General features: G+C 37.9%; 2 protein-coding genes across 2 annotated transcripts; one reads left to right on the forward strand and one right to left on the reverse strand.

Annotated features, from left to right (window-relative positions):
- The first annotated feature begins 88 nt into the window (after window positions 1-88).
- On the forward strand, window positions 89-16,967 carry LOC145480559 (WD and tetratricopeptide repeats protein 1-like). Its single transcript, XM_081458799.1, has 8 exons — window positions 89-921; window positions 1,019-1,102; window positions 5,486-5,532; window positions 6,665-6,776; window positions 11,108-11,295; window positions 11,547-12,392; window positions 13,225-13,457; window positions 14,038-16,967. The coding sequence occupies exons 1-8, from the start codon at window positions 874-876 to the stop codon at window positions 14,595-14,597; spliced, it is 2,118 nt and encodes a 705-aa protein (XP_081314925.1). The 5' UTR covers window positions 89-873; the 3' UTR covers window positions 14,598-16,967.
- On the reverse strand, window positions 16,961-24,809 carry LOC145480560 (2-oxoisovalerate dehydrogenase subunit beta, mitochondrial-like). The gene is made up of 9 exons (XM_081458800.1): window positions 24,080-24,809; window positions 23,117-23,194; window positions 22,168-22,236; window positions 21,456-21,589; window positions 20,753-20,908; window positions 19,136-19,307; window positions 18,883-19,028; window positions 18,604-18,690; window positions 16,961-17,777 (listed from the first exon to the last, which is right to left on the reverse strand). Exons 1-9 carry the CDS (start codon window positions 24,243-24,245, stop codon window positions 17,637-17,639), a joined length of 1,149 nt encoding a protein of 382 aa, XP_081314926.1. The 5' UTR covers window positions 24,246-24,809; the 3' UTR covers window positions 16,961-17,636.
- Between the last annotated feature and the right edge of the window lie 649 nt (window positions 24,810-25,458).

Consider the following 25,458-nt stretch of genomic DNA (forward strand, 5'->3'; position numbering starts at 1 on the left):
TTGAGATTTTAATTCTAAGAGATATGCGCGAGTTGCATGTAATTCATACTTCCTTTGCACTATTCCGATTGTTTCTTTGTAAAGCGTCGGAACATCTCGGAAATATTTCGGAAATATTCACATGGTTTTCGGGCCCTGTTCGGACGATCTTGTGCGGAGATCTTCGGGAATCCCACGCCGTTTATTGTACACGGTTTATTTAATTCCAGGCACTGCTAAATTCACCAACTCCCAACTTTCGCTGTTTTAACAAAGTAAGCTTCATGCCGCATGATCGAAGGAAGCTAAGCTTTATCTGCACGGCAAAATGGGCATGGATTTGGTCAGCATCTATGTAGCCTGCGTAGCAGGCGTATAAAGGGGAGGAAGTGGAGGAGGAGGAAGAGAATTCGGGAAAGAGAATTTCCCCTCCCTCCCCCCGCCCCACTCCTCTGTTTTTTTTCCCGAATTCTCTTCCTCAGGACCTATGGGGCATGCAAAGCGCAACACCACAATACTGCGAAACAGGAAGCTCGATCGTTGACTGTGGTGTTCTCTGTGATTTCATCAAGGCTTGGTCACTCAGCTCTTGGATTTGACTTTAAAACATGACCACTGAAAACATGTTCCGAGACATATTTTTTCCCTGTATTTCATATTATCGGAGGTGAAGAATGCTCAACTCTTAGCTGTTGTACAGTTTTAACATCGCAGCCTTAAAAAATCTAAATCTGACGTTTAATTCAGGATTGAAAGTGGTCTTTCTTTGCCTATGGCGAGTTTGTATGGTATGTATGTGAATTGCTAGCTTGTCAAGTACTTCGGGGCACGCACACGAAACTGGAGACGATATAATTTGAACACACGGCAGAGCGAAGGACAAGTGGTCAGGACATGGAGGGACATAATATTTCAACTTTTATCAGGAATCGAGAAGTAAAGGTAAATTAAAGTTTATGTTGTGAATTGCGAACAATACATACACTCTGCTGGAGCACCACAATTTACATTTCTTCATTTGTGGATTGTCTTCTTGTAGTCGTCCATCACGCGAGCGTTTCAGAGAAGATTTCAACTTCATTCGCCGTTTGTCGAAAGACTTGGATTAGAAAGGGAGCTCGAGGTAAAATGAAAACTTTTGGATACTCAGATGCATGATTTAGTATAGTTCTAACTTGTTGTTAATGACTATGTATGCGGCTCTTTCTTGCCAAACTGTAAGCTTACATGTCTTTGAGTGTTTACTTTCGGTCTGTGTGGATCGGTTATGTTGTGGGATTCAATCAACTGTCAAGTGTCCGTCGTTTGATTGTCACGTCTTTCATTACGCGTATACAAGATGCAAAGCAACTGGGGATTTCACGGAAATCTAAATCCAGGCTTTTAGTCTGCATTTACATGTAGCTAATTTCATGCAGACCGCGCCAATGTTCGCCATTTGTCAATGCAAAAATAGTTATTTGGGATAAACAGGAATGTTAAAGAACGTAATTAGCTATATAACACTATTTTGTAAACCCTTTATATAATCCAAAAATCCATCAGGAGATATAAAATTATTCTTTGAAACATACGTGTCAGAAACTATAGTTGTATGTCCGAGATTTTTCAGGAAAAATATTTTAACACTCCCAAAATGCGTTATGGATATTGCTCGCGAGTTCTCAGCTATGCGATATAGAAAGTGGCTATTAAATCTAATTTTAACTTGACCATGCATATAGAACAGCGGAAGCAAGGAAGACTCGAGAATTTTCGTTTATCGTTATTATTTGGAGATGCAGTAAATTAACCCTTCTTTTGAAAAAGTGCATTGAAACTTTTAAAATGTGCATAATTACATACAGTATAAATTATATGGCGATTTTAATGGTCTAATTAACAATTATTGGATGAGGTTGAGCATGATAGCCTTGAAGGCCGAGGTTTGTGTTAGCTGCAGAAGGCTGGATAACACAAGCTAAGGCCTTGATAACCGAGGCAAAACTTGATGCCAAATCCTCCATTGCAAAATTGCCCAAAGTGCTGGTAAGCCTGTTGGGTGAAGTCGCTTCTGCATGTGACTATTGTCCATAGGTATGACTTCACTTTTGTTTTAAAACTATTGTCTGTAGGTATGATGTTATGAAACAGTACCAGCATCAATTAGCTAGGTGCTTTGAACCAATCAAACTGAAAGTGACATAATAATACATGTGATTAAATTTATCTCTCAATTGTCATGTGATGTCCATTGAGTGCTTGAAAGGCATTTGACCACTTGGAAATTCTGTGTACTATAATGAACTAGTCCATGGAAAGTCCTAGTCTCCCAGATCCCAGTCAGACAGGGGATAGCAGGACCATAAACTTAGGGGGTGATAAGCCTGTCAGCCAAAGTGAGCTGAGAATCAAAATAGTGCCTGTTACACATCATTATGCATTGCACTGCATCATGACCAAACCAACAACCACATATTGCAGCTACTCTGATCAGTCTTCTTCAGCTGGAAAATCTCTGGGGATTAATTGCTTTGTCAGTCTTAGAAGTGGTCAGTGCACCAATAATCTTCTCTTGACGATACTCCATCTCACCCCTCTTTGAGGGTACTGGAGCTGTTTCTTGAGGCCATTCTGATTCGGGTAGTTGGAGAAACTCTGGTCCGTTACACCATCTCTTGCTTAAATCTTGCACAGCTGTCCCATGGGAAACATCATCTGCTACAATGAATTCTCCTGGAACACTGACTTGGATTGGAGTTACTCTGTATCTCACCAACTCTTGTGTATACAAATGGTTTAAAGCTTCCAGACGTACTTTGAATCCATGTTAACACAATCTGGGAAGAACATGACATTCTTGAATTTAATTCTTGACTCTTCTTGAATGATCTTTGCTTCGCAAGATGCAAGTACGGCAGCTTGGAGCTCTAGGCGTGGGATGGTTAACTGTTTCAGTGGTGACACTCTAGACTTGGCTGTTATGAGCTTGACCTCATACATGTCATACCTTCCTCTTTGTCAGATATTAGGCGCAGGCTCTGAAGGCTTATTGTGAAGTGTCAGAAAACATGCACAGTGTTGCTTGCTCAGTGGCGCCAATTGTTAACAGGCCTCTCAGGAAAGACACATGATCGAGTTCCAATATTTCTTGGAACAGTCTCGTCCACTGATCTCGAATTGTGGGCAGTAGCTCCTCATCCCAGCCAATTCCTAATTGCCACAGGTGTTGAATACCAATCTTTGCTCTGATCAGGAATGCAGAGGCGAGCCCGATAGGACGTAGACACAAGTGACTTAATACTCATTATTATATAAACACCAGTGAAATACCAGGATTTTTCCGTTTACCAAAAAATCATATCTTCATTGTGTGCAGTGAAGATACTATGTTTATCTTTTACACTGTGAAGATATCATTCCTTTTTGATAACATTTTTCTTTTGTCCCTTTAACTACACTTAAATTTGTTGATGTATGATTGAAACATCTTCGGATCTTCTTCGGTCGTCTTCGGCAATCTTCAGTAATCTTCGGGAAATGTTTGGAAATGTTTGGAAAATGTGCGGAAGCGTCTGTCTGGCCTTCAGAACAATTTTGGAAATTCTTCGGAAATCTTCGGAAAGTGGTCAGAAAGCTTCGGAAAATCATTGAAAACGTTGTCATTAGTATGTTCATTTATTATATGGTTGTGTCTCACAAGGACTGGGAACTACCGAATTCACGAATTTGATTGGCTGAAATCGATATTGACCGCAGTCTAGATTTTCCCATCTAGACCGGCACCTAGACCGGTTTCATTTTGCGTTGAAAAAGTAGCAAACTAAAATAAAAATGTTTACTATTTTCTTTTATTTTCTTTTCAATCATTTATGGACGTGCCAAAAAGCCTGATGACAAAAAAAAAAGTAAAGAGAACAAGCAAATTTCGGCAGGTTTAAGTTAAGTTCATCGCCCTTCGGAGGCAAAATGTCAGCAAACCAGTTACATCAAAGTTTTTTTCTTTGCCATAAAATAAACATCTTATTAGCTGAGCTAAGTCAATCTGTATGGGAGAATCTTGACCTCGGTCTTGTGTACAGACCTCACTGTGTTTGGTCTGTACTCACGACCTTGGTCAAGATTCTCCCATACAGACCTCCAGCTCGGTTAATAAGAGCTAAATAATAAACAGAACATTACATGCCTGCTTGTGGATATGAATTTTATCTTCTCTTGTTCAAGTCAATATCTCACTCATTCGCTGCGCTCATTCATGAGATATTGAGTTTAACACTCAAAGATAACATTTGTATCCACACGCAGACATGTGATATCCTCTATGTATCACCTGCTTGGTCAACATAACTTGGCCTTGATCTGTAAGGTCTAGGGTTTTAAATGAGTCTGCGTTGACTTTAAAAAGAAGTTCATCAGTCCTGGGATTCCATACAACCCCTAGAACCTTGTCGTCGTCTTCTCCTTCAAACACTTCTGTAACATCTGAAATCTTCTGCCTATCGGTGTTTATTAGATCCTTGTTTGAAATCCAACCTTTGAAACTGAATCCACCTTCCTTCAACACACTATCAATATCTTTACTGAGCCTTTGTGCTTCTTCAACAGTGTCCACAGAGTCACAAATGTCATCCATGTAGAAGTTATTAGTGAGGACCTTTGCCACGTCAGGATTTGTAGCTTGACTTTCTTGCACTGTTTTGCGAAGAGCAATTTTTGCCTTTGCTGGGGATGGCTTTTCACCAAAAGTTAAAACTGTTTTAACATACATGTATGGTTCTCAGCTGGTACCTAAATTCCTCCACAGGAAAGTGTGAACGTGTTGATCATGCGGGGTATCAAAATGCGGTGATACATCTTGGAACTATCACCCAGTAAGGCCACTTTCTTCTCTCTAATATGCAGAACAACTCCGAAGAGACTGTTTAGCATGTCTGGGCCTTTCAACCAATAGTCATTAAGCCGATGACTTTGAAACATAGACAATGAGTTAAACACTATCTGGACAGGTGTTCTTTTCTTCTCAGGCCTGACGACCACATGGTGAGGTATGTAATGAACTGGGCCTTGATAACTTCAACTTCCTGCTTTGTCAACTTTCTGCAAAATTTCATTTCTTGCATCTCTTTCATCTGGGCATCATAGGCCTTTGCATGGTCTGGGCTGGATTTAAGCAGAGGTTCTGTTGATACTAATCACTTCAGTGCCAGTGAGTTGTTGTCAGGAAGAAAGTTAAGATTTTTTTTCCATGGATACGGTATCATCCACTGTTTACCGACTTTTTTGCATGACTTTTCGTTGACTTGCAGCTCTTCCGTTTCAATTTGAGTAAGTTTATCAGCTTGGCATATGCACGGCTTAACAGCAACGTCCATCTTTTAAATTATTTAACTTACTTACAAATTATAATCATTATGATAATAATGTTACTATGGTTTGGATCAGGGTTCGTATGGGTTTGAAAAAATAAGCAATTTAATCACTTTGCTTGACTGTGTTAATAATTGTAAAATCATTTTTTTTCCACCAGGGTCACTCTGGCTGTGTCAATTGCTTGGAATGGAATGAAAATGGAAAGTTAGTGTTACTTCATTTTATCGTTTGACATAGCAAGTAATTGGTTCTACTTATTCTTATATCTTTTGGTATCCTTTTGCCACCAAATAAAATACTTCAATCTGTGCAAGGAATGCACCAAGGGACAAATAATGTATTGATCCTCACCTGCTTTTAAACAGACTGCTTTTGTGTTTGGTTATATCTAGATATGCCTGAAAGTTCAGATAAACCTTTTAAAATTGCATCCATACTAAGGGTGCCAAATGGTAAATGCATGTTTTTCTTTGTGAGGCCAAGGTATTTTGATTTTTTTTTAAAAAAATTGCAAGACTGAGGCTATCTGGAACTGGAAATTCAATATTTCACGATGTTTTTATATCGTAGAACATGTTATTTTTTTCCTAGTGCCAAAATGATGTGGGGGTATGTTTTGTGGAATTCAGACAATTTAGGATTAAGCTTTTCTCTGAAATTTTAAAGTTTCATTATTAAAATTCAATATATCAAGGGACTTTAGACTTCTTTATCCTTGCAAAAAATAGAGACCTAGATACAGCCTTGTAAAAGAAGACACTGCAAGAAGCCCATATTCACTAAAAAAACAAGACTGTGAGATATTAATTATTAGTATCACCCAACTAGTGGACTAATACAAATCCTGCATTTTGATTGGCTACGCTACCAGGGGACTATCAGTAATAGTCATCGAGTAGCGAAATTGGTGCCATTGAGCGTGACGCTTTCTTTCGTTTTATTCCCAAATAAATATTTCTTCAACTTGCATTTGCTAACTTTATTATTGCCTTTTCTGTCCGACTAGTTGGGTGATACTAAAACAATTAGACCCTTCGCCCTCAAGGGCCACGGGTCTAATTGTTAATTATCCATTGTTGTTTCTATTGGTGATCCTGACCAATTTTTTAACCCTCTCTATTTGAAACCACTTTTCTTTTCCCCTGAGAGTTCAAAACAGAATTTTAACTATTTTCTGTATTTTCTTAAGCTTGGTTTTCTTGACAACCTACTATGCCAAACAAAATCATTGCACGGTCACACTATACCCACTATCGGAAACAATTTTTCTTTTTCTGTGAGAGTTTGAGATAGTGAGAATCCCTTTTTTATGATTCAACATGTTCTTTTTTCATAGCCTCCTTGTGTCTGGGTCAGATGATCTTAATGCAATATTGTGGGATCCACTCCAATGTCAGAAAAAGTGTTGCATCAAAACAGGACACTCTGGAAACATCTTCTCTGTCAAGGTATCACATTTAGCATTGTGAATATCAATTCAAGTAATGGAGCTAGGGCTATGCCATAGCCTGTGTTAAGGACTGGTACTAGGGTTAGGGTTACCAACATGGCAGCGGTTATTAATATGTATTTTTCTTTTCATTTATTGATGTTTGCCACACCAAAAAGATTAGTTAGTTATGATTTAAACTAAATCATGGTGAGAAACTACCGGTAGTGGTGAAGCTGAAAGAAACTGCAAAGCTTATGACTGTGTGATTCCTTCTTCCCAGTTAATGTAGACAAACGTAAGATACATGTAGATACAACATACATACTAAATCAGTTCATTTACATGATGTATTTAGTAGGTGAGTAATAATAAGAGTGACAGTTAGAGAGTAATTCAGCAAGAAAATTTTGCTTGGGTGCCAAAATGGCCTTTGAAACCTGTTTAGGGTCCAGATGTTTTAGAAGAGGAAGTGGTGAGACTTTTTAGCATTCTGACTTCCTTTTATCAACAATGAGACACCTTTGGAAGTCTTGGGACTGAAGTCACTCCACTCACATCCTCCATATTAACAACAAAATAACAATAGCCACAAATATTTTAACAGGATGGCCAATCAGTGTATTAAACACGGATCTGCTAAATCTGCGAGCCAGCGAGCCATGCAAGCCACGGTGCGAGCCATGCCAGCCATGCCAGCCATTTTTGCGAGTACTTTTTTTTTCTTCGATCGGTCTGGGAGGTCGTCCATCATTTCACCAAGAAACATCTAGCGCCCGACTATCACTAAATTAAACTACCGCTATAAACCGCCCGCTCGCCATCTTGAAAGCAGAGATGACCCTGGGGACGAGTATAAACAGTACAACCTCGCTCCTAGGGTACTCTCTCTTTCCCTGGGAAATTAATTTTAAATTTATCTACAAAAGTGCCTAAAATTGAAATATTCCCAGAAAAAGTCCTAATCTCGCTTCGGTTGCCAGAACTATTGTTAGTGCGTCAAATATGAAAAATGCTCTAAACATCTGTACATCGTGCCAAGTCTTGCGTCATAGTAATGGTTGCCCTGAGTTGGACGAATTTTTTTCTTTGTTTCATATTTTTGTTATGTGTAGAACTTAGAACGTAGTTTCTGTTTCTGAGATTTCGGCTGTGAATTTGATCGTTGGGTGAAAACTGTTTGCCATTAGAAGGAAATCTCTTATTTTGTCTTTACTTGTGTTCCACATAGATATGACGTCATCGATGAATCTTTTCCAAAAGATGGGTTTCGTGTTGCTTTGTCTGAGTATTTCTATTTCTATTTTGGCCATAAATATGTTAGCAAAAGCTACGGCCATTTTCGTTCTCATGGCTGTTCCATGAGTTTGGAGGTAATCTTTTCCACTGAATTGGAACGAGTTTTCTTGTAAAATCAGAGTGAGCATTTCTCTTAAATACCTAGGAATTGGAGGGTTCTCGTGATAAAACTCTTCGTATGCTTTGCATACTGTGGTAATACCCTCTTCCTGTGGTATGTTTGTGTAGAGGCTGGTGACGTCCATTGAGACAAGAATGGTGTTCTTAGGCAGTTTAGTCTTCTCGATGAAGTTAAGAAAGTCTGCTGTATCTTTAAGATACGAGGCTTGTCTTTGTGCTATCGGCTGAAGAAGGTGGTCAGCAAAAGATGAGATCCTTTCTGTAGGGCCGTCACACCCTGATATAATAGGTCTACCGACAGGTGTCGGTTTGTGAATCTTTGTAAGTGTGTAAAACACTGGTATTCGCGGAGGGTCGGGCATAAGGGAGAGCCATTTGGCCGTCATTTCGTCCATGTGGCCTTCTTGAAGTAGTGATCGAATCAATCGATGAACTTTTTTGCCCGTGGTGTCAACCATAGGTTTGTCGAAGGATCGGTATGTATATCATCAAGTTGGACTTGACCCTCATTGAATTTATCTGTTCTGTTCATTATGACAGTTGTGGTACCCTTATCGGCTTTCCATGCATTGTGAGGCATTTGTAGCTATTTGATTTTTTTAGCTTGGCTTCTGATTGGGCGATTCAAAAAACGTCTTGGTGACGGTTTGTGTAGTCGCTGCAAGAATTTAATACATGTATTGCGATCTTATTCATCTTGTCCCGTTGCTCTTGTTCTTGTTCTGATTGGCTAATTCAAAAAACGCCCCTAGTGACGGTTTGTGTAGTCGCTGCAAGAATTTAATATTGCGATCTTATTCATCTTGTTCCGTTGCTCTTGCTCTTGTTCTCATGCGAATATAAATGTAACATAAAAATTCTTAACATTTGTACTGTGGCTCGCATGACTCGCATGACTCACATGGCTCGCATGGCTCGCATGGCTCACCCCTTGGCTCGCATGGCTCGCTGGCTCGCAGGTTTATAAAACTCATTAAACACTGTTATCAGAGGGGTTCTGTAAAATAAACTATAGTGAAAATAAAGTAAAAATGGGTGAAAAAAGGCGTTCAAAATTAGTAAAAATGTTCACTTAAGCTTTTGCTTAATATAAATCTTGAAGTTATGGATCTAAATTCAATTGGTAGTTCATTACAAATCTTGGCTCCTTGATAGTGAAAGCTCTTCTTCCCAAATTCAAGGTGAACTTTAGGTAGTTCACTGATAAACCATGATTGTTCCTCGTATTGACTCAGTGCAGCTGTGTTTCAAGACATGACGTTCTTTGTAGCACCACCAAACTCAAATCAGGAACAAAAACACTATTGAGATAGAGCTCTCAATGTTAACTTCATCTTGATAGACAGGAACTTTAGTTTTACTGAGTGTAGTAATGATGGCTAAATTCACTTCTTCTCTCACTACTTTGCCCTGACCTTGTCAAGGTGGAAGAGATATCATTATTTATTCAAGAAGTGATTTTATTTTGTAGCAATGTTAAATCTTATTCTTGGATCACTTAGAGGATTGATAGCATGCAATATCAAAATCTTTTGTGAAAACAGTCTTACTCTTACTCACTGTCTCAATATTCATGCAAGTTTTGAACTGACCATAAAGAGTTTTCTGCTGTTAAAGTTGAAATGCTTCTACAGTAGTTGTGTTCCTTGATACGCACATTATCATGTTGAAGCTGAAGGAGGTCAAATCAACTTGCTATATGTCGGATCTTCCCTTCAACATCTTCTTGAGAGGTCAAAGGATTTGACCTCATAAATTGAGGACATATAAAATGGAATGGCCAATTTCCCTCTGAGATGTGCCTGCAGGGAATCTTGGCATGTATTCTTGGACTGGATGTTTGTTTTGATGAATATAACTACCATGATTCCCTGAAGGTGCATCTCATTGAGAGAATTGGCCATTGCTCTGTGGGGGATAATATTTTGAAATACAGAGAATGTTAATTGCGTTCATGAAGTGTAGCACAATCCTAATCCAGTCTGTATAGAGAGTTTTTGGAACGGATTTGTTTGCTGACTTGGGCTCGTCATCAAGATTGAACATTTTGTAGCTTGAGGCAAATGGCCAAGAACTGTGGTCAGAAAACAAATATTTCGGGTTGTGTAGCTTGGCAAATGGCCAGGATATGTGGTTAGAAAATGAAATTTTCCCAGTTGTAGCTCAGACTAGCTTAGCAAGTGACCATGATTTGTTGTCAGAAAACAAACTTATAATTTATTTATCGCTTGTTCAACTTCATAATAATAATAATAATAATAATAATAATCTTTAGTGAGGGAATCCAACTCACCAAAGGCGGTTTTCAGTGGAGCCCTTCTAAATAAAAATCACCTAAAAATGACGTAAATAAGAATTACCTAATAAATTAGCTATCATTCGATCAAAGTTTGTTGACCTAATATGCAAAGTACATGCGTGAACGCACTGCTCTAATCTTTGATTACTACTTGTATTGAAATTGTACATTAACATGTTTTTGTATTATTTGCTAAATCAGAAATCTATATGAGATTGTGATGAAACTGAAAACTAAAATGACTAATAGTTTTTCTTGGCTGAGTTATTAGCCATTTAAAACATGAAATTTCACTGGTTTGGCTTTTCTTTTCACCATGTTTCTGCCATTTTTGACCTAAGTTAACTCAATGTAATGTATAAAGAACTTCTTTATTTGTATGTGAAGTTTCTACAAATTATGTAGGTTGGGTTTTTTCCCTTAAGACAAGCTTAGTAGAAAAACTTTTGAACCGAAATAAAATGAAAAATTATTGATTAACAAATGGAGGCAGCATAATGGTTACTTCCCAACTTCCACCACCTGTTCAAGACTAATCAATGTTTTTTGATTAGCCTCTAGCATTTAAAATAAACTTTAACAACTTATTGTTATGAATTCAAAATTAACCATCCTACCCACATTTTTCATAGTTTTTGCCACAGATTGGAGACAGAATCATTGCAACAGCTGCTGCGGATGCTAAAGTTCAGATCCATACAGTAGAAACACAGGAGACATCGCAAGTATATAAATGTCATATTGGGCGTGTGAAAAGACTTGCTACAGCTCCGGACACTCCATACATGCTGTGGAGTGCATCTGAGGATGGAACTATAAGGTAAGGAGAAAGGCAAGTGCACCAGCCATGTTCCTTGGTATCCTGGGTATGGCTTGGGTGATGGGGCTTGTTGTGATGGACCAGTGAATGTGGCACAAATGACTGTTATTCCTTCCTTGTGCATCTACTTTACCGAACAAAATTAAGGAATATTTGGTGCCTTATTCTTGTAGCAAACAGTTTGTTTTTAATAATAGTTATTAATAATTTTATATTGATTCAACTAAAGTGTAATTTCTTATTTCTCACAGGCAATTTGATCTACGACAACCACATACTTGCAACACAAGCAGTAAAAACTGTAAGAATGTTCTTATAAACCTAAATATTTATGTTGGTGCCATGGCAGAGGCAAAGTGTCTTGCAATAAATCCTCTACAGCCTGAACTTCTTGCAGTTGGGTGCAATGACCCTTTTGTACGACTGTATGATCACAGAATGTTAGCATCACATAGTTTCTCAGAGGTGAAGAAGCCTTTTAGCAACAGTAGCAACAGTCCTGAAGATGCAAAACTACCTCCTGGATGTGTTCAGTACTTTGCTCCAGGCCATTTGCCACCACAGTTAAGCAAAAATTCACGGAGGCGATTTCGAGCTTATGTTGCTACCTATGTAAACTTCTCCCCTAGTGGACAAGAGCTGATTGCGAATTTAGGTGGTGAACAAATATACCTGTTTGATATTAAACAGCGTCGAAAAGTAATGAAGTACCAGGGAGTAAATGGGTTTACTTCATCACTTACTTCAAATGGTGTGGTCAAAAGTGTTGTAGATAATTGTGGTTTTTCTGCAAATAAAAATGGTTTTTCATCATCTGCTAATGGAGCTACAAATGGTTACAAAATCTCAAATTTAAATGGGAAGAGAACTGTCACAGACAAAACACCTTCCAAGTCCATCTGTAGCAGCAATCATTCAAGTAACATCTCTCAGGAGTTGCCACCCAGAGCTCTTGAACTTAAGGCTAAAGGAAATGATGCCTTTTGCCAACAACAGTTTTGGACAGCTGTCAACCTTTATAATGAAGCGATATCTCATGCCTCTGATTCTGCTGTCCTGTATGCCAACAGAGCTGCTGCATTTATCAAGAGGGCATGGTATGTAACAATGCTGATGTGTCTCTTGTGGATGTATTCCCTCCTAGCATAGTGATACTTTAATTAAAAGTAATTGAAACAAAAATCTCAGATAGGAAATCAAGCAATTTCAGTTTTTAGCAGACAAAAACCTTTTACCAGTCAAGAATAATTTATAAAGATAGCTGCCTTAAATAACACCCAAAACAGCAACCTATGGTAACTTCAGAAAAAAAAGATAATTTTCAAAGTTTAGAGAAATATTATTGTGCAAAAACACAGGTAGAATTTCATGATCAGTTCCACCAGCACTTTCAAGTGTTTCATATGAACTTAAAAATTGGTTTTGACATTTAGAAGTGATTTCTTTTGAGATGATATTTAAAACAGTCTTACTGAAGTTTGCAATACAATTTAAGTACTAATCTTTTTGTCCACTTGTTACTTGAGCTTCTGGTGGATTCCTTCTTAAATGTGTGTTAAACTTTTTGTCTCTCCAGGTAGACAATTTTAGCACAGTATACAGAGTACTGTGTGACCCCAATTTCCTATATAGACACACATCCTGGGATCAGGGTTTTTTTGGGAGGGGGAGGTGGGGAATCTATGTTATAGGGGAAGGGTTGCTCATCTCATTTAGGGGTGTAAATTGCAGATTACATGGATATGTTGGATATTCTTGCATTTTGATTGGTTGATACTCATGATTAATTGGAGGACAGATATTTAGATGACATCATTACAATTTTTTTGTTTCTGTATTATATATAAAAAGTAAATTTCATGTTGTAATGCATCTGTTCAGTAATATTTATTGATTGTAGATGACTTCAAAATGTGAATTTCTTGACAGGGATGGGGACATCTATGCAGCACTGCGGGACTGTCACAGGGCACTTCATCTGGATCCTAATCACACCAAGGCACATTTTCGGCAGGCTCGCTGTTTGTATGAACTGCACTGGTTCCAGGAGGCTCTTTCCTGTCTAAACCACTTCAAGTTAAAATTTCCAGAACAAGCTGAGGGAAGTGCAGCAAAGACTCTAGAGAGAGACATCAGAGCAGCTGCATTTGCTGAGACTGAAGGTGGGTAGCACCTCCTGTGGGCAGGGGACACTTGACCCATGTTTGGGTATAGAAGTATCCCTAGGGTCACCCTGACCTTTGAAACCCTGACCCTGTTTAGGACCCTGTTTAAATACCTATCCTGTTAGAGTTCATATAAGAGAGTGCCCAGCACCTTTGTTATCTTAGGCTTCCAACCTCTCAGGCAAGGAGGGTGGATGTTGTGCAACTTTGATCATGGTTTAAGCAAGCATTTGAAATGTGGACATCCAAACTTTCTCTTGGTCTAGGGTGCCACCCTCCTAGAAGTGGGGGGGGGGGGATATTTGTAGTCATAATTTGCTAAAGAGTATACTACATCAGAGATGATAACAGTCATTGAAACTTAAGCTGAGCTATCAAGCTAAGTGGGGTCTTCTCAATTTCCAAGCAGCTCATAAAATGCCCAAAGATAGAAGACAAGCAAGAGATAATATGTAGCATCATTTACCTGGAATGTGAAGAAAAGATTTTGTACATTGCAGATCATTGCTGTTATGAAGTTCACATATATTTCATAATTATAATCCCTCAATTGTCTTCATGTACTCTTCACTTGCAGACAATGATGACGAGGAGACAAGTGGTCACACAGATGCTGTTTCTAGTCAACGCAGGAGACGTCTTAGCATTGTGTCTGATCAAGAGAAAGCCTTCCGTGCTGAAGCGCTTGATTATGAGCAGCGGTTCTGTGGACACTGTAACACTACTACTGACATAAAAGAAGCAAATTTCTTTGGTAGCAATGGACAGTATATTGTGGCAGGCAGTGATGATGGTTCATTTTTTATGTGGGACAAGGAAACAACAAATCTTGTACGAGTATTAAAAGGAGATGATTCTATTGTAAACTGCTTGCAGCCACATCCAAGTACTTGTCTTTTGGCCACAAGTGGAATTGACCCTGTGATCAGGCTTTGGAGTCCATGTCCACAGGAAGGGGAAACACAGGACAGGCATATAGACGAAGTGGAAGCTGCAGCCAAGGCAAATCAACGAAGAATGAATGCTGACCCTTTAGAGGTGATGCTAATGAATATGGGATACAGATCAAGATTCACCATGGCAGAAGGCAGTGATGAAGATGATACAGAAACTCCGATACAATGTCGCACTAGTTAGACAATAAATTATGATGCACTTTTGGTGTGTAACTTACAACTCGCTTCCAGGTGACAGATGATGTTTTAGTTACCTTGAGCAAAATATTTTGGTAATTAATGTCTAATGTACGCTGCACTAAATGTTTGTTAAATGAAAATTATGGTGAAGTTTTGAGATGTAAAATCATTGTTGGTATGAATGAGAGTGCCCTGAATTTTACTGTCTAGTTTATTGATAATTTAGAGTTTAAAGTAACTTCCAATAGATGGTCAATTGTTCATTTGTGTTCTTTGATGGACTTTAACCCTCAAACATGCACCATTCATGTCAGTTCTTCTTTTTTCTTTTTGCAACAAATTAATACAATACTGTCTAAGAATGAAGGATCTGATAAGCTAAGGAGGAAGGTGTTCATTTAAAACTAGATTCTCTTAGAGAAAATTCAAGATGAAATGAAAATAACTAACTAAAGGTGAATTTTGCTTCTGATTATCTTAGAATTCAAAGGTTATTGAGCAAACATATGATTATTCTACAGATGAAGTTAGATGGTTCGCAGTAAAATGATGTTTACTTTATGCACATTTATCAGCAAGAAATGTCAAATCATTGCTGCTGTACCTGTTAACTTGCATAAGGAAAGTATTTTTGTGGGGAAAATAAGCAGTAATTTCAAAATAATATCAAGGGTTATGCTGCATGACTGAGTGCAAGGTTCTATACATTGCAGTGAAAATCCTCCAGATGCCAAAGAGGATTTGATTCGTGGCTCAAGAAATAGAAAGAGGATTGGGAAATTAAAATAATACTATGGCAATATTACTTAAATTCTGTTTTGTTAGTTAAAGATAAATTTTTTCCCTTGACTTATTCAAACTAGTTTGAATTTGTAGATTGTCTTAAAGAGAACAAATTCTCAATATATTTGAAAGGACGTGTTAGGAGTCACACTTAAACCTTAGCATCCATGCCATGAATGTCAATCAATACCGCTAGTCCCCAGGTGGTTGACAGATGTAAGTGTAACACTCCAGAACCCGAGCACTTTGGTTGAAAATACTGTTTAAAAAATATCACTTGCAAAGTTGGGTACAGAGTAGTATTTGACATTTCTAAAAGTAATGGGTTAAGTCAGCATGAAGCATTCAATAATCACTCCTCTATTGATTACAATTTAGCAGACTTGTTCCCAGGAAAATGCACTTTGCTCTTTAAGGCATTGTAGAATATAATAATTATTAGTGTTTTTCTTAGCCTTACTAAAAACACATAATGTACCATTCTAGGTTTTTTTAAATAGTTTAAATTATTGGACAGAAGTTTACCTGTTTGGTTTTAAGCAGCAAAAGTAACAATTTTAAGTTATGGGTAATTGATAACTGATAAGTGAACTTGTAAGTATTGTTCAAATACAAACGCCTATTGTTAAGAAAGAATGTTTAAGAATCATCTTAACTAAGGAGAGCTTCGTAAATTTAGCCCCTGGTTGACAAGATGTACTGTTTGAGGTTGAGATGCTCTTAACATTACCAACAAGGAACAGATGTGAGATGCTGACCAAAATAATCTATACTGGTGTTTTAGCATTTATTACATTTCTAGGATTGCTTCACTTCCAATGACACATTTAACTCTAAAAAGTGTAATGTTATTCGGATGTTGTGTCTTGTCCGCAGTGGAATGAATACATTAAAAGGAGACAACACTGTCTGTGCTGCTCTGAAATTAACAATACAGGGTTAACCTATCTGCTGCATTTTGTAAGTAATTTTAAATAAATAAAAGAAAAGGACAGGCAAAGTTTAATTTTACAGCTTCAATGCAAATGCAGTATAGAGTATCACACACTCGTCATTTTTCTCTAACACAGCCCTTAAGATTGACTCTTTGAGTGATTAACAAACTTTTATCACTTTGTTTATCACAGTATGCAAACGTTGAGGTAAGAATGCTCTCTGTAACCTGATGGGCACAAGTATTCTCCTGTGATCAAGGGTCCTATTTTTATGGCGGGGAAAACTGATTTCAAAACATACCAACTCCCTGTATATTCCCAATTAGGTTCCAATAGACCATTTTACAGTTGTCTGCTCAGTGACCTGGCCTTTGGATGGCAGCGAGGCTGGAGTTGAGCTTGTTTTGATACAGACCTCACTGCTTTTGTCATGTAAATGCACCTAGTTAGCATCAGAACAACTTGTTTTACACAACAAAAGCAGTGAGGTCTGTATCAAAACAAGGTCAACTCCAGCCTTGCTGCCATCCAAAGGCCAGGTCACTGAGCAGACAACTGTAAAATGGTCTGTTCTCAAACTGCAACATTTTGGGAACATTCCTCATAAAACTCTGCAACCTCAAGGTACCAGCCACTCCCCCCCCCCCCCCCCACCTCCCTCTTGAAAAATCTTGATTCTGCCCTGTTTAGTTTTTGTTTAAAAACACTTTCAATATTTTATTACCATTTCTGATGTTCATTGATCACTACCAACTTAATACTAAGTGTTCAAATTGCTGTTTATTACATATTTGAGACCTGCAAAGACAGTAATTTTTGTAAGTTTGATATGTTGAGCCATTTACAAAGCTGAATGGAATTTAAGACGACTATTCTTAATAGTTGTATAAACAACTACAAATTAAACAGTTCTGGTCAGTTATTACTTATGAAAATATCATCCATTTTCTAAGATTTAACAATTTTATCCAAATATAAATACTTCCGCCTACAACATGAAAATGACATTTTAAGAACTTATCCCAATCCAGAAGATGTAAAGTCTTCCTTTTTTGACACCCATAAATTATCGTGTACATCTGTCTATATAAATAAGTCATACTTGTTGTTCCTCATTTCTCACAACACTTAAAATCATAGATATCTGCAATTTTCTTCAAGCAATTCTCTTGACTTTCACAGAGAGAGACCTGACATTCTAGTAAAAAACATTCCATGTTGTGGGTAAATACACATTTATACAAAGAATGAAGTGTGTGTACATAACACTGAATTTTTCTGTCCTTTCATAGCTAGAGATGCATTATCATTCCTATTAAATGCTAGTAGCTGGTGATTTTCTTCAGAGCTTCAAAACATCTCCACTTGTCTGGCAGGTAAAATGGCTCAAAGATATGGGGGAAGGGTGTGTCCCAGCCACACACACGCTGGATAGGAGCTTCAAGAGACAAGAAACAGTGTTCCTGTGATAAAGAGAAAACGCTGTTAGAATGCACACTACTGTTGTGGAGAGCAATTGTAAATACTAAGTTTCTGGTAATTTCTAGAATGTTTACCCATGCAAATGTTTGTACGGGTCTGAACCATCTACTGTCATGCTCACACTACAGGACAGTTTAGAACATTCTACCAAATGATGTAATTAATAGAAGTAGAAGTAATTAATTATTATATTAATTACCATGTAATGCTACATAAATAGTTTTGTTAAAAGCTCCAAGAATGTTCCAAAAATTGACTAATTGTATATAAGGACTCTGTAAGCTAGCATTGGTTGTTGTTGTCGGCAGAGAAAACTAAAGAAGCTATCAAGCTACCAAGAGAATCATTGAGAGCTATTGAGGAACCTCATTTAAAGTCAAGGGACAGTGACATTTACTGTGGGTTTGTGTCAGTGGTGACTGAAGTTTTAGTTGTAGGCTTAAGTTTGTTCAAATGATGATAGATTGCATTGTTTAGAAGTTGCTCCTTTGTAGGACTTCACTAGGTATCACTAAATAAATAAGTTGGGTTTGTAAAAGAGTTTTGCAGTGTATCTTTTCTGTCAGTTGAGTGGTACCATAATACTACACACAGTAACACCACTTTAAAAAATTACATTGACATGAAAAGAGTCTTTCAGAATAATTTTATGAAGTTCATATTATCAACAAATTTAACGAATAGCTGATATCTGTGGGTCAAATAACTTTTTTCCAGTTCAAAGTCAAGGTCGAGCTTGAACCTGTCCAACATCAGGAAAACCATGTTGACTCCCAACAATAGTTGTGGAAGGTAAATCAAAATTACCTGTACAGTACTGCTAATCTCTGCTGCAAATCCTCCTGTCAAAGGAGCTTCATGTGCTATCAATAGCCTCCCTGTTTTGAGTACAGACTAGCAAAGGAAAAATGGAGTTTAGTTGCTTGATGTACGCAACGTGAATTCCAGACAGCTAAAATCACTTGATATACCCAGTTTCACTATCCTCAGTTACAACCTAATTCTGAGTTATACATACATGTAGTTGTGTGTATTGGACATTGTTAAAGGCTGTTTACTGTCAAACTGATATTAAGAACCAACTACCTTGATTACAGTCTCTTCATCCCAAGGAAGAATTGTTCGAAGATCGATTAGTTCACAGTTGACTCCCAGCTGATCTTTGGCCATTTTACAGACATCACGCAAAACATGGATCTGTGTACCCCACCCAACCAGAGTCACGTCAGAACCTACAATTGTGAATAAATTAACAAAAAAAGAGCAAAATGTTATTTGCTGGGTACAAGCCAGTAAAAAGGGCCAGTTAACCAAGTTAATACCTTAACATACAGTATACCTTCTTCTAGTATTTCTGCCTCAGAGAGTGGTATTTCATAATCTCCTACAGGCACTTCTTCTATGGCTTGTCTGTACAAGATCTTGGGTTCAAGGAAAATGACTGGGTTTTTGTCTCTGATAGAAGAAAGAAGAAGTCCTTTGGCTTGAATAGGCCCTCTGGGTATAACAACCTACGAGGAATTATTAAATGAAATGATTTTTCAGTTTTAGTGGTAATGTCTGTTTCCTAACTGGAATGATTTGGCTTTACCTTAAATTACTAGTTATCACTGTTGGGTAATGATATTGATTAGTATAAGAAACGATTCTATAATAAATGCTTTGGTCTCTTGTCATTTTTAGCAGACAAACCATAATGAAAGTTTATTAAAAATTTATAAAAAAAAATTAAAAAAACGTTCACTGGCTATATAAAGTTAAAACTTTCAGAGCTTTCGGCTGTCAGACTACAGCCTTCGATGGATAAAAAATGGAAAAGATAACAACTACAAATATATACAAAAATAGGTGGAACTATAAAAAGAATATATTAAAATGGAAAAATATAAGTGTTAATAAACTAATTGTTCTTTTTTAAAAGAATAGAGTATTGATTGGGGAGCGGCCTTGAATTGTTATCTGCATGATCTATCGAAGCGGTGTGCCAAGATTCTAGCGTCTTACGAATACGTGAAGAACCCTTGTCAATCACTACGGAAATTTTAAAGTCAATAGAGTGATTTGAAGACCAAGCGTGCTTAGCGATGTTGGAACCTCTTGCATAAGACATCACATTCCTCAAGTGTTCTTTTTTTCTCGTTTCAAAGCATCTGCCAGTCTCGCCTACATAACTCCATGGGCAGTCGGCACAAGATATTTTATAAAACACATTTGGTTGAAGTTCAATCGGTGGTCGAGATTTAGGAGAGGGAAACTCCTGTTGTAATGTCTTGACTGGCTTGCTGACGACTCGAATATCATGTTTTTGAAGAGGTCTATTTAGAGGCTGAGAAATTCCATTAATGTAGGGGAGGACTGCATAACTAGAGGAATCGGAGGGTGTGGCCCATTTGAAAAACATACAAACAAGTTCCTCAGGTGCTGGGATGGAGTTTGTGTGCCAAGTAGAAGATTTCTTAATTAGAATGTTGGAGATGACATTTTGGGGGTAACTGCTAGAATGAAGAGCATCGGTGACATGATTAAGTTCAGCCTCTTTTCCTTGTTTTGTGCTCGGCAGTTTAGTTGCACGATGTAATAAAGTGTCAGCTGTACTGATCTTGTGTCGTTTGTCATGGTGGGAGAAGAAATCCAAATACCTATCGGTATGGGTTGGTTTTCGATATACATCAATAATAAGAGCATTATCCTTGCGAGTAACCAAGGTTATTAACACTTATATTTTTCCATTTTAATATATCCTTTTTATAGTTCCACCTATTTTTGCATATATTTGTAGTTGTTATCTTTTCCATTTTTTATCCATCGAAGGCTGTAGTCTGACAGCCGAAAGCTCTGAAAGTTTTTTATAATGAAAATTGTTGAAACCTGGTGGAGACTCAAAAGAAGCGGAACCAAATTTCTACTCTGTCTGAAATGATAAATTCCACTAGCACATTTTGTTGTGAGTTGTTACCTTCAGTCCCGGCACATGGGCAAAGAAACTTTCTACTGATTGTGAATGATAATGAGCTCCATGTCCAACAGCTCCACATGGTGCTCGCACAGTCAGGCTCCCACAGTTGAAAAGATTTCCTGACCGATACCGGAATTTTGCACCTTCATTAACAAGCTAGATCAAAATGACAACAACGTAAGGGTTTAGAATAATCACACAGTTAAATACCCATAACCCAGAAGCTGACAATCACAATCCAATTGGCAGCCTTCCAAAAGCTAATTCTATTTATCAGTAGTACGTCCTGACTTAGTTTACATTTTCAGGCATCATCACTAAAAAGTTTTATTATTAATAGCAAGTTAAGTAGATTAGCTGGAATTGATTATGCTGAAGCTTGTAGTGAAAATGTTATTTTTAAATAAAACCATTTCTTGGAGACTGATCAGTAACACTTCACTACTTACTACAATCTCCCAAGAACTTTACCCATTGGGTAAGTGACGGACAGAATCTGCAGCCCAACTGGACTGCACTAGCCTGACTCGATGAGTACTTGATAGGATAGGCCACAAAATGTTTGGTCATCAATTAGTCATTGATCATCGCCAATAATCAATGACAAATCAGTTGATTACCCATTGATTGCCCATTGATTACTCTTTGGATATAGGTATTTACTAATAGGCATTTTAAAGTACTACTAGCTGAATTAACTAACCTGATCAAATGCAGGGAAAATATAATCAGCAAATTGAATTTCTGCAATGGCTGTGGCACCTGCTGCAGCCATTCCAATTCCAAAACCAACAATTCCTTGTTCACTGAGAGGTGTATTGAATACTCTGTCTTTACCTAGTGCAAAATAAAACTGAGTCTTACCACCAATAAAAACAGGGAATAATGCTTTTACAAATGTTTGGTAATTAACTATTCAGGGTGTTTGTGTACAAAATCAAAGCCCTACTAGGAGGATATTGGTGGCCCTCAGTCTTCTCTCTATGGACCTTGCTGTGGCCTCCTGTCCCGGGAAGCAGGGCTACTCCCAAAAAAATTGGGTGGGGGTGTGCAGCCCGCTTCCCAAAATCCTTACCCTATTTATGACCAAAATCTATGATTTTCACATAGTGGACTGAAAAATATATTTAGTAACAAAGCATCTTCAGCTTCTTTGTGTCAAGGTAGTTTATTCAGTTTGATTTGTGTCTCACTGTATTGTTTGCTTGATGAAAATAGCATTTACTTTTGCTATAAGTGGTGATCTCAACATTATTCAACCTGAAGAATTTACGGTTTGGTGCTTTCGATAGTGGGTCAGGTGACTGATAATTTCTATATTGAAATCTTCTAGATCTAACAGATTTAAGACTGACTATACCGGTCACCACACTTTTCTTCTCAATGCGATAAGATGCATGATCATATTAACCTACCATATTTGTCTTTAAGACCAACGGTACATCTAAATACTCCACCAAAAGCAACATCTTCTCCAAATATAACTAAAAAAAGGGTTACATAATAAATGAAACTCTAATACAAGAAACTGAGTTAAAGGGACACAGTCAGCTTTGGGACCGCACTCACCTGGACACTAGTTTTCTAACTACATCCAGAAATCTGCTTCAATCTTTGCAGTGTTTTGCTTGATTTCCAATCGTTTACTGAAAACCCTGTTTTTGAGTGGGCTTTTGCTCATCGTATGATATTATTTTTGTCATATTTGATTGAAAACAGTGTGGATCGCATCTCTGTGATATGCAAATTAACTATGAAATGGTATCTAATGCGCATGTGCTCCAGCTGACTGTGTCCCTTTAATAACCAACATATTTACTGTATGGGAAAAGTGAACTTATCAACATGACACGAGCGTGGGACAAAAAAAACTTAGTCCCTGACAGTACTGATCCCAGCAGTATGCAAGACGCCTTTCACATATGAACTCAGTTAAATGACCTTACTCTCCATGAGTTGTCGTAGCTCAATGGATAGAGTGCCCATCGGTGTTTGGGAGGTCATGGGTTCAATTCCTATCGGGGACTCAGATTTTTCTTTGTCCCAGGCTCATGTCATGTTGATCAGTTCACTTTTCACATTTCATTGCTGAGCTTAAAATTCACCATCTTTATTCAGTTATATTTTACTGCATATCTCTAGCTGGCCCTTTGATACAAGAACATACATTTCTCTTCATTAGCAACCCCCATTATATTACATTTACCTTATTCACTCACTGATTAACAGAAACAATCGAGGGAGCAGAAAACAATCAAAATACCAAAAAGTTATTCCAGAGCCTTCTTAGCTTGAAAATTTTCCATGGTTCAAGTGATGCATTTGTGCAACGTTCAAGTTATTAAAATAATGAAAGCAGTAAACCTGCAGTTGGGTCTGAGTCAAGAATGATATCCATTGCATTGGTTAGGGACTGGAACAAGTTCAACTTTTGAGTTTCTCCTGTGGAGGAAAGTTCAGAAGTTATAAACAATATCTGTGTCCATAAGAAATATACTGTTGATTTATTAACAGTTCAAATTATGCTGGAAGATTTATTCACTACCTATTTTATCATCATAAGATAGACATATCAGTGTGGTACATTTACCAGCCAAAAGGTCCTTATTTGGGATAAACTGTGCCTGAGGTCTTGATTGTAGCCCAAGCCAAGGCTGCAAGTCCACTTTTCACTGGCAAGTTATCCATCAATTACTACAGACATTTATACATCAGTCAGTTCCAGCAGTGCCCATATCCCCCCCCCAGGCAACTGCGGGGCATTTGCTCACGTTGTCAGTCCCAGGAGTGGGGCAATTTTATCGCGGGGGCGGGGCAATTTTATCGCGGCCTGGGGGCTGGGCATTTGCGTACCCCGGGGGGACCCCCGAGCATTCAACACACGTGTTTTGGAAAGTGCCATGGATGAGTTCATCAGGAAAGACGAGGTGTTTGTCGACCAATGGCCAACTGCTGGAATTGACTGATGCATTACAATTTACCTTTTTCCCTAAATACAGTATATATGTGAACAGTGACTAATGATGGCTGCTAACAAAATCCTGATTCACGATAAAAAAAATCTAGCCAGAAAAATAACTTATCGTTCACCAATAAACCATCCTCAAATAACGGGAGGTGTGTTAGAGGTGTGTCACTTCATTGCCTTAAAAGGAATTGAATACCCCACCTCTACCCTGAAAGGAAAGCAACTTCTTATAATATCCTCGGAGAATCTTCATAGAAAACAAGCTTTCTAAAAATATTTGAGTTATTCATTGAGCTCATTAAACTTCATACGTTAATTAAAGTAATTTAAGCTTGAGTTCTTAGCTATTAGAGGCTTACCATCAAAAGGCGAAGGAGAATCTGCTACAAATGAGAACGTCGAAGCACATCTGCAAAATCTTTGGAGTGTATTGCTCGATTCTATTGTTCCTAAACGTTGTATTTTCCTTGTAAAATGCAATAAATTCGAGTCCCAAAGGTTCCTTAACCCACGAACACCCGCCATGTTGAAATTCTTGAATATACTTGTCTCCAGAGCCGTCCGTCCCTTTTAGCCGGTGGGGCCTTGGCACGAGAAAGAAAACGGTTTCCCAGGACCAGCGTGTGGATGATTTGATTGGCTGGGACCGTTTGATTCCATCACCGTAAAACAATTTCACCGTAACATATTCTAACAAAAGGAGTGAAATAATGAATTTGTATACTAAGCGGACGGACGTTATTATTTTTTTCGGACATTTCCAAAAAAATCCTAACTATCAATAAATTTCTTTTAATGTTAAAAAAAATTCTTGGGAAAGCTATGGATTGCCCACCGAAAAAAATCATGCACAACCTAAAGGTGAGAAAAAACGTTCCCTAGAAAATTGCCTCTCGAAAACCCACCGACAGATAAACGAACAGAAGCCCTCGATGTTGACATTATGTGAGCTATCACCCAACTAAGAAACCAAACCTGTTTGAGAACAGAAGACTGCGTATTGCACGGAGCTCCGCCCTTCTGCTTCTTTTGATCACTTGGCCATGTGTCGGGTTGTTACATATATGGTCGCTGCGAATGGGTCTCCCATAGCACCTTACTAGTTACTGGTAGTGACTACAATAAATAGTCCAAAATATAACAAGTGCAATGACGGCACAGTTATTTTAGAAATACAGTGGAGCCCGTTGGTGACCTATAAACGGGGTTCCACTGTAAACCTAGTTGGAAGCGAAGAACTTTCAATTTTCTCACTTTTTCCCGAGAGATAGCCGGGATTGCATGGGAGAAGACAACTACAGCGGGCAACTGCAATTGAGGCCAGCTCAAGTGATGGCACGAGTATTCAGGCAAAACATTACATTACATTTTTACAACCGTTTTTTACAATCTCGACTTTTCCGAAAACTAAGCCAACTACTGAATGGAGCTTTTGAAACGTTGATAATTTCAAAGGAAGATGAGACAAAAATGATTCTTGTTGGTTCCAGAATATTCAACTGGACTGATACAATAATCAAAAGAAGTTTCAGAAACAAAGGAAGCATTAAAATTGTTCTTTGTGCAGCAAAATACGCAATTTGTATAAACAGACATTTGGTCGGTGTGGGAGTATTGTGGGTGGATGACGTCACACAAGCGTGTCAACAATTAGATTATGGCAAATGAATTGACAAAAAAATTTAAAAAATTCAACAATTGTCATACAAGATAATAATAGTAGATTTAACATCTTACT

Source organism: Orbicella franksi, chromosome 3 (genome assembly GCF_964199315.1).
Source record: "Orbicella franksi chromosome 3, jaOrbFran1.1, whole genome shotgun sequence".
NCBI classification, from domain to species: Eukaryota; Metazoa; Cnidaria; class Anthozoa; order Scleractinia; family Merulinidae; genus Orbicella; species Orbicella franksi.

Coding starts and splice junctions, on each gene's coding strand:
- LOC145480559 (XM_081458799.1), top strand. CDS start 874: ATGGAGGGACATAATATTTCAACTTTTATCAGGAATCGAGAAGTAAAG. Junction 1,103..5,485: donor GATTAGAAAGGGAGCTCGAG/GTAAAATGAAAA, acceptor TTTTTCCACCAG/GGTCACTCTGGCTGTGTCAA. Junction 13,458..14,037: donor TGCATTTGCTGAGACTGAAG/GTGGGTAGCACC, acceptor CTTCACTTGCAG/ACAATGATGACGAGGAGACA.
- LOC145480560 (XM_081458800.1), bottom strand. CDS start 24,245: ATGGCGGGTGTTCGTGGGTTAAGGAACCTTTGGGACTCGAATTTATTG. Junction 22,237..23,116: donor TGACTCAGACCCAACTGCAG/GTTTACTGCTTT, acceptor CCCTTTTTTTAG/TTATATTTGGAGAAGATGTT. Junction 19,029..19,135: donor GGCAGAAATACTAGAAGAAG/GTATACTGTATG, acceptor TCACAATTGTAG/GTTCTGACGTGACTCTGGTT.